The 9365-nt window shown below is 34.3% G+C and overlaps 1 protein-coding gene across 11 annotated transcripts in view; it reads left to right on the forward strand.

Annotated features, from left to right (window-relative positions):
- DMD (dystrophin) overlaps positions 1-9365 on the forward strand; it is a 799860-nt gene that overhangs the window by 532176 nt on the left and 258319 nt on the right. For all 11 annotated transcript variants that reach the window (XM_017833948.1, XM_017833947.1, XM_017833942.1 and 8 more), the window contains one exon: positions 5940-6094. In XM_017833948.1, the coding sequence (XP_017689437.1) occupies positions 5940-6094 (155 nt within the window). The remainder of the gene's footprint in view (positions 1-5939; positions 6095-9365) is intronic.

Consider the following 9365-nt stretch of genomic DNA (forward strand, 5'->3'; position numbering starts at 1 on the left):
TTATTTACACAGCTGAATAATAATGAACTGCTGTGAATAGTGGGGTGAGGTCCTCATGAACTAATTTTGCTGCTGGAGAAAGTATATGTATAACTTCATGATTGGTCTTCATCAGTTAGTTATTGCCTTCCTGATAGAAGTAGATACAAAATCTGTTGGATTTTTTGCCCTTTTTTTTTTTTTGCTTGCCCATAAGAAGCATAAAACTATTCATCAGCCCATTCTTTTAGGGCTGAGATGTGGTTAAGATTTCTCATTTAAGATTGTACCATAAGGGTCATTTCTTGGGAAGGGTGGATTATGGTAAACAAGGGCAATCACTCACTAATGTATTGGAAAGAGTTATAGATCATGTACACCACTGTCATTCAGCATAGAGGACTCCCATTTATCACTGTCTTCCTGCAGAGATAGAGTCCTGGCCTCTGCCCAGTGTTTGTTTAAAAAAAAAAAGAAAAGCTTCAACAAAGTCAATGTCCCAGTTCTGCAAAGACTCAATTAACAAAAAAACAGTTCCGTACAAACACAGTGTTCTGTCATTGTGTTGAGTGTCTTATGTCTCAAACACAAATTACCTAACTAGGAAAATAATTGAAAATATTGCTTTAGAAATGGATTTTATGTCCACTTTTTTACAAGAATATATGAAGTTTAAACGAGTTCCCTCTAAGAGTGTATGCTTTTTGAAAAAATTATGGGTTATTTGGGATCAGCATTATTCAAGGAGAGAAATAAGAACATTCTGTTTTTCTCCTCCATCCTCAAAGTCACAGAGAAAGAATACTAGTATCCTTATCCAAGGAATGTGTCTCTATGTATAATAGTTTCTGAATGGAGACCTGCAGATTCTTTTCCCTCTTTCTTCGAAAGCACTTGGGCTATCTGTATCCTCAGCCATTCCTATCACAGTCATATCACATTGCATTCAATGTGGTATGTTGTGTCAAGTTACAGATATTAATCTATAATTATAATTTCAGTGTCACAGCTAGTCCATCTTAAATTGTGCCCTCATGATGATTTGAACATCAACAGGCTCTACTCTTCCAGAGTTGTTTACTTTCATTTATTTTTTATGCCTAGCCTTTCTCTCCCAAGTCTAGAAGAAATTCTGTCTTAGTGAATTGGGTGTGTGTAGAGTAGGGGGGTTTCTTTCTTTTTTTTCTTTCTCTTTTTGTGTTTCTTTTGTGCCAGCCTTCCTAGAGGAATTACCTTTGTCTGCCAGTAACTCCTATTGTGTCAAATCCCTCATGAGAACTTCTCAGATGTGACAGCGTCAGCTGTTGTGTTCATGCTTGAGATAAGGAGTCACGAATTCTAAGGAAAATGGAAATTTTTTTTTTAATTCAGCAGCTTTATGTTTCTTCTGGATAGCATTATCTAAATTGAAGGACCTAGAAATACATTAAGTTATCAAAATAAATGCTTTCCAGGCTTCTGTGCCAAACACATCTAGTTTGATGTTGTCCCCCAAAGATGTAGGGTAAGTATGCTGTCTTCTGGCTTGCTGTTACACTGATGAGAAGGAAGCTGTCATTTCTATTCCTTTGTGTTGAGGGAAAAGAGAGAGGTCAGTGTGAGACAAATAAATTCTTCAGACATATTAATTTTGTCAGCTTTGTATCTCAACACAGCTTGGTGTGAGAAAGTAGTCATCAAGTGTTCTTCTGATTTGCTTGTTAAACATTACAGATCTGCCTAAAGACAGTTGGGTCAATGTGTAAGTTCCCCTCTACTCCATGGAAACTTTTAATTAGTGCTTGTGGTAGTGCATTTGTGTTCGGGCATCCTTATACATGGGGTATACATGGTTTAGCATTCACTTATACATGAGTGAATGCTAAACTCAGCAATATCAGTCTTTTGATTATTTAACTTTTTACAATACCAGTATAAACCAAAAACCTATAACTGGCTTGTATTTGACCAGTGATGTTTTTAACAGAATATGACAGTTTTGTTTCTGACATTTAAAAGAGAAGTAATGAGGTAATATAGCTAATAATTAAAAATATTATTAATTTGAATCAGAAATTAGTTCAGAGCCAATTTGCTGAGGATTAAGGCCTTTTTTTTTTTTAGTTTGATATTTGAGAACTAAATTAGTGTTAGATGTAGAGAATCATAATATGGCAATATGACCAATGAGAGTCTTTACCATTAAGCCCTCTTTGTTATTGTTCATTAGGTGATGACTGCAGATGGTTAACTCAGCAGGCTGAAGGTTATAGGTGTATAAATAGTACACAATCACACCTCATCTCCCTCAGTCACCAAGTCATCAGAACATAAGCTAGTCTAAAACTAGTCTTTTCTTAATAGGATAGTGAGCTTCTGTTTAAAAGAGAAAAAAACGTCAAAAAACCCCACCAAAACCCCAAGTCAAACAAAACTGCTATGACTGCCCGTTCACTCCTTGGCTCCTTGTTTTTGTAAGAGGAGCTAGTGGGGAGTCTCTTCTCACTCTGTGACAGTTTAGCTGGGATGGCCAAAGTGAAGAGGAGGAAGGATGGAGACCATGTTTCATTCCTTTCCTTCACTGACCATTTACTACTCATTCATCTAGATAGGAAATTATATAGCATCTTGATTACATCCCCTGCTCTGTTGGGACTCAAGAGGCCAGGCAGCTTTCCACTGGCATAGCCTGGAGAGTGAACTTTATACCCTGAATTTGTGGATAAGACTGAGGCTGTCCTGCTTGCCTTTGTCAGCTTCTTGCAGGGGAATAACTTACTAGGTACTTTTTTGTCACTCCCCAGGTACTATATAGGATGAAGTACAGTCTCAGCATTTTGTGGATTTTTGTTATTCTAGGGCTGACAGTGTACTGATTTGATTTTAGTAAAACAATTAACAATTAAGTTAATGTTCCTGAAAATGATGCAGATGAAGAAATAGAATCCCTTGCTCTAAAAAAAATTCTTTTATTATATAAATAAAACATACTAGATATACAGAAAAAAAGAAAGCAAGCCTGATTTTCCAGATTTGTGATACATACACGGAACTGGATGATACTGTACATACAAATTGCTATATTTGAACTACTATGCGTCATTGATTTTGCTCCACTGGGCAATCCTGGGGTAGAAGAAAATCCAGCTCTAAATTCATTACTTGTTTTTTATCAAGGATCCTTAATTACACAGACTTTCTTCCTATTAACATCAACTAGTGTCTTCTAATTAAAAATTATAAATAAATTTATACCTAAGTAACATGATAAATGCGCAGCAGTAATTCTTTAAGCCTTTTAATAAACTCAGCAAATTCCAGTGATAACACAGACAAAACAAAGAGAATGCTTTAAAAATGTCAAAAAGAAATTAAGGTAATGAGGCATTTTTCTTTAAAGAAAAAACAAATGTGTTCCTAAGTAGCTAAAAGGTAAATGAGGCCTAAAAATATAAAAGAGAAAAGACCAAAAAAAAAAAATACCCTGAAGTTAATTCTGAAATATACATTATGGTCATGTAAGATGGTAGTTAGTGGCCTCCTGGTCGGACAGACAGGTAAAACACGTACCACAACACTTTTGTTCTCAGTGTCTGCACAGAGTGAAGTTGAAGCATGCACTCCTCAAAACTGTTGAAAAATTACATACCAATTTCCAGTAAAATAGATAATACAAATTGTTTCCATCAGCAAACCTCTCTGTGTTCATCATTTGTTTCCTGAGTGATGACCTCGTGTTGTAGTGTCAGGAAGTTAATGGATTAATGTTGAAGTTAATGGTGAGAACAACATATTTGGAAATAAACTTGTAATGGATATTTCCTTTTTTATTATTATGAAACATGATTTGAAAGCTTTTATGAGGTCGTTTATTTTCACATGGGACTGGGCAAAAGAACTTTTTTTCAAAGTAAAGTTTACAGACCATTAATTTACAATCCAGGCAAAATATTATGGTAACTTTGCTAGGTAAAGCAGTGAACAGTTAATCTGCTGTGATTCTTTGGCTGGAACAAAACTAGCTGCATGCCTGTGTAATTTTGAACAAAAAGAAAGGTAGAGTATAAAGATGGATAGACCTAGATGTGGAATAGATGCTCGTTATAAAAGATTTACAAAAGTGAAATGATAATCACTGTAGAATTTATTTAAATTTTGTGTTATATATATTATTATGTTTGTATAAATATTAACATTTATGTATTTATTGTACATAATTCTGGCAGGAAAGAGCTCAGTTGAGAGCCTATTTCCAAAACAACCACCTGCCTGTATCTTTCTCAAAGAAATAGTAGTGGTTTTCCACGAAATCATCACATCTCCTAATTACATCTCCTTACTTAACGGAGGAGAATGACTTAAAAAAATTGTTTAGGCAGCTTCATCATAAGTGAACTTAACTGCAGCATGTTCAGATGATTTGGAGGATTAGGGGTTAGTAGCCTCCTCCTGATGTTTGATCATTAGAAATAGAATCCCTTGTTCAAAACAACCAAGTTGCTGTCTTAGTACCTGACGGTGCACAGTAGCTGAGTGATCTGCCCTCTCAGGAAGGAATAACACAGGAAAGACGGGAAATACATGTTTTCAGTTTTAAAATATGGAGAGGACCTAGGGATGTCGAAGCAACTTTTTAAAAGGTAAGAGTTGGGGGGAAAAATTAAAACTCTCCAAAACTCCATCTGTACTCTCTTCAGAGATCGAGTACATTTTCGTCCCAATCTTAATCAAAATCATTTACAGACCTTCTGAGAGTAAAACATAAGTGCATAAAATATTCAAAATTTATTTAGTTTTACTTAGTATTTAGGCTCTTTCATCAGGGATTACATATGTAAGTTCAGATTTCTGTGGAGAATTCCTTATCTGAGTCAAAACAAGATTTCCAGAGGAATACTGCTCTGGGAGAATGAGAATAAAGCTATTTCTTCTTACTGGCATTTCCTGTTTTGTGTATTAAAGCACAACAATAAAGACAGTCAAATCTTACTGTTTGGGTTTTTTTGCTGATAGCTTCAAATGTTTACACACAACTTACTATTTCTATTTGCAAATATAAACTTTTTTCCACTTGCATTGTCCATTTTATTGGCTAGTTGGAGTCTGCCTAGTACAAAAGTATAAGTAGACAATCATCTTTACTGTTTCATTTTGTTGTTACACATTATGAATTAAATATGCAGCTTCAGTGTATTTATATGGAAATTTGCTCTGAGAAAGAGAGTAACAGGAAAGATGCATGGGAGCTGGCTCCTGGTTGAATGAGTTTCTGGATTTCCTGGCCTGCTTCTGGAATGAGGCAAGTGGCATAGGTGGAGAGAACAAAAAGGAGAGGAAAGGGGGAAACAAAGAATGACCAAGATTTAAAAAGCTTCCTTAATATTAAAAAGTGTAAATTAGCATTATGAAGATATTGATGGGTTTGTCAGTAGTATTTTGCTGTATTGCAGATTTAGTGCTGTTCCAGTAGATGGCACTAATTACATAAACAATTTGTTAAAATGAACTAAATTATAAAAAATAACCTGAAAGCACAGGTCTTAATTGTCCAAATCTCACTATCATTTCACAACATTATTTCACTATATTTTCCATCTCAGTATAATTGAACATCACAAACTATCTTAGTTTTCATAATGCATAATACTGCATCCATCATCTTTTTGTGTCTCAGGAAAGAAAAATCAACATTGTAGTCAGTGTTTATCAGTTTGGGCTGTCATGTCTTATCCAGCATTTAGGAATTTTTTGCTTATCCCTCTCAGAGTTTAGAAGCAGTCCTGTGGTCTTATGACTAAAAGAATTTAAAACATTTAAAAAGATTGGCCTTCATTACCAGTAAATCTAAGCAAGTCCTTTTTCTTTTTTTTTTTTTATATTGATGGTGTAAGTTGTTCATCTCCTTCTCTAATAATCATACAATGTATGTGATCATTTTACGTTGCTCCGAGGTTTATTCTTTCTTTCTCTTTTTACTTCAGCAATTTGCAAAAGAAATACGACAGTGGCAAATAAATGTAGATGTAGCAAATGACATGGCACTTAAACTGCTCCGCGATTATTCGGCTGATGACACCAGAAAAGTACAACTGATGACAGACAACATTAATGCGACGTGGGCTGCCATTAGTAAAAGGTAGGATATAAATTCTGCTATTAGATTTGTTGTTAAACTTCATTAACATTCATTGCCCAGCTTTGGTTGGAGATCATAGGCGATATAACTTTTGCAAATGGCATGACTGTCGTGAGAAAGGATCATGACTCTTCTGTAGAATTTTTTGGAAATACATCTTTGGAATGCCATTTAATTCTCTCAAATAAAGTTTTCCTTCCTGCCAATTTTCCTCTGCTGTAAACAGTTGCCAACTAACTTCAACTGATAGGTATTTAAAATATTTAAAATTAAGTGCTTCATATGTCTGTGTACTATCTCCACATCACAATCACAATAGTGATTTTTACTCTTAAACTGAATCTGAAAATGACAGACATCCTATTGAAGCAGGTTCAAAGTAGAAATGTTACCCTGTACCTTTGAAGCAAATCTCTAGTCAAGAAAGTTTCTTTTAAATCCTTGACTACATTCTTTATTACATTTCACAGTCTTTCAGTGTTTGGTTCAGATACCAATTCCTTTCTAAAATCAATTTTTTTGCAGCTTGTCTCCAAATTGTGAATCATCCAATACACAACCTATAAAATTAGAACATATTGCAATAAAAATTACTTTCTTTATAGTGGTAAAAGAATTTTAAATCATTGCACATTAGATGAGATGTGTAAATATTATATGAAAGTTGTTTCAATCTATTTCTTGGATTAAGCTTTGCAGCTTATAACTGTAAATAGAAATGAATTAGATCTTAACATGTTTTTAATTAACAAGGCCAGAAAAGTCAGTTTAGCTAAATATACAGTAAATTCAGTAGATCTTCTTGCATAACAACAGTTACTTAAATCGCTGATGACTACAGAAATTTATTACCCCTTTTTCTCTAATTTGATATTCGTATGAATGAGGCACTTTAAAGGCATTTTTTCTGAGGCAGACTTACCACTGACTTAAGACACTCTTCAAATGAGAGAAGGGATACTACTGATGTCCACTAAAAGAAAGGCACACAATAATTTAAAAAAATTTTTATTTTTAACAAGAGCAATAACTAAACTGAGAATTTTGTATAAACAGTCAGTTAATATCTGCTTGCATTTGCACTTAGTGCCATGGTCTAGTAACCACAGCGGTAGTGGATCAAGGGTTGGACTTGATGATCTTGCAGGTCCCTTCCAACTCAACTGATTCTATGATTCTATTAGAAGTTAGATGTTAGATGAATTACTGCAGTAAATGTTTTCCATCTTAGAAGAGAGCTGTGTAGGTGACTGAGTTGACATTTCACTTTAAGAATTACAAAAGAGGATAGGAGTAAGCTTGAGCAGGTAACTTTGAAACTAGAGTTTCCTATTTTTTTGATTGTATGATGTTACTACTTTTCTAAAGTATTTTTAATTCATTTTTTTGTATATAATTTTTGTAAGACTTCTCATGATTTGGTAACTTGAAAAAGAAGCATGCTGCAAACAGTAGTTGATAATCTTCTCTAAGGGCTGGATCACATTTCTGTCTGTCTTTTGTGAGACTGATAAATGTGGACATAGTAAGGCATTAAGTCAGCACAAGACTTTTATTGAAAAATTTTCTCCACGTGTAGATCTTTCAGGTTTCTTTGAAGCAGTAGCCAGGCCTTTTGCTCATACAGTGGCTCCTGAGTGAGGTCTTGAAAGAGAATCATAGATTCCTGGAGGGATTGAAAAGCTGTATAGATGTGAGACTTAGGGCCATTTAGAGGTGGTTTAGAGGTGGGTTTGAGAGCACTGGGTTACTGATCGGACTCGATTATCTCAGATTCTTTTGTTAAACAGCCCTGTGGAAAGAGATGATGGAGTCCATGGTACTTTGGATAACTTAAAATACCAATTTGTTCTGGTTTCTGGGGATATTTTTCAGTTTGGTTTTCTAGCCCTCCTTCTATGCTTCAGCTTTCAGGTTATTGCATAGAGAAAAAAAAAGTGTTTTTATGGTTTGGGGGATCTTTTGAACTGTAAGAGAATATTTACAGAGTAGAAAGTAATTCTATTGACACGTGAATTGTTTAGTCACAGTCTCCAAGAAAGACTAGTTTTCCACTGAGATACGTATTCAATAATTTCAGATATATCCGTGTATGTTACTTTCATTTAGACCATGAATATTGCTTTAATGACTTGATGACTTCACAGTGATTTAGAAATACATTTCAAATAATATTCTTTACCATTTTTCCAGTATTTTAGAAGCAGTTTTATCACTGTTTATGCATGTCTTAAGTGCCAAGAGGAAATACTCAGCTAAAGATTTTGCTTTCTTCTCTCTATATTGATAATTTGAATGGCCTATTTAATTTGAGAATATTTTCTTTTAAAAAGAAAAACTTAAAGTTGCTGACATTGTTTTGAACTGGTTTTCCTTTAATCTGTCAGAATTGTTTGTCAGTGTAATATCAGAATTGTATGTCAGTGTAAGAAAATTTGAAACTTCCTTTTCCATGAACCAAGTTATTAAAACAACAGGCAGGCAAGCAACAGTAAAATTCCACTTTGCCTGTTGGTAGTAGTTGCCAAAGCAAGTACTTCAGTCATTAAGGCAACATCTGCTACCTTGTGTTTTGTTTTGCTTAAGTAGATTTGCAGCTGATTGCTGTGTGTTTACCCTTTGCCTTACTATTGTGTTTTATAACATTGAACTATAATGATTACCATTCTCTAGCTCCTTTAATAGCCAAGTTGGTAAATGCTTGATGGTTGCTTCACCTTTTTTCACTTGCCACTTTTTAATTTTTACCTTTGTTGTTGATATTGCGAGGATACACTAAAAAAAGCATATGAACTAATCAGTTGGGCAAAAACCTGAGTGACTTCTAAAGAGGCATCTTCCTCTTGTCTTTAGAAGCATTGACTTTCCAAGAAATAACTATATTATTTAAGCTTAGGCAGTTAAAGAGAAAGTGCTTGCATTAACAAAAATAAATCTAACAGACGAACTGAAGAGTTCTCAGGAGGGAAAAAAAGGCTGTGATGGAAGCAACCACTAGAAATTTACTGTATTAAAAATGTTTGTTATGGTAGCATTATGATACTACTTCCTTTTGTGTGCACTCATATTTTATGTGAATTATCATATAAAAACATAAACAGTTTCTTAAATTTTCCTTTCCTGGGAACCCAGAAAAAGTGTTAAATATCACTGGCTAAATACTAAGCTAAAAAGGGACTTGGATCTTTCTTACATGGAGTATATATTGTGACAATAATTGCATAACTTATTCTGAGAACTGTTTAATATTCCAACCCACCCCTGTCTAATA

Source organism: Lepidothrix coronata, unplaced genomic scaffold (assembly GCF_001604755.1).
Source record: "Lepidothrix coronata isolate B3197 unplaced genomic scaffold, Lepidothrix_coronata-1.0 Scaffold225, whole genome shotgun sequence".
In the NCBI taxonomy this organism is placed as follows: Eukaryota; Metazoa; Chordata; class Aves; order Passeriformes; family Pipridae; genus Lepidothrix; species Lepidothrix coronata.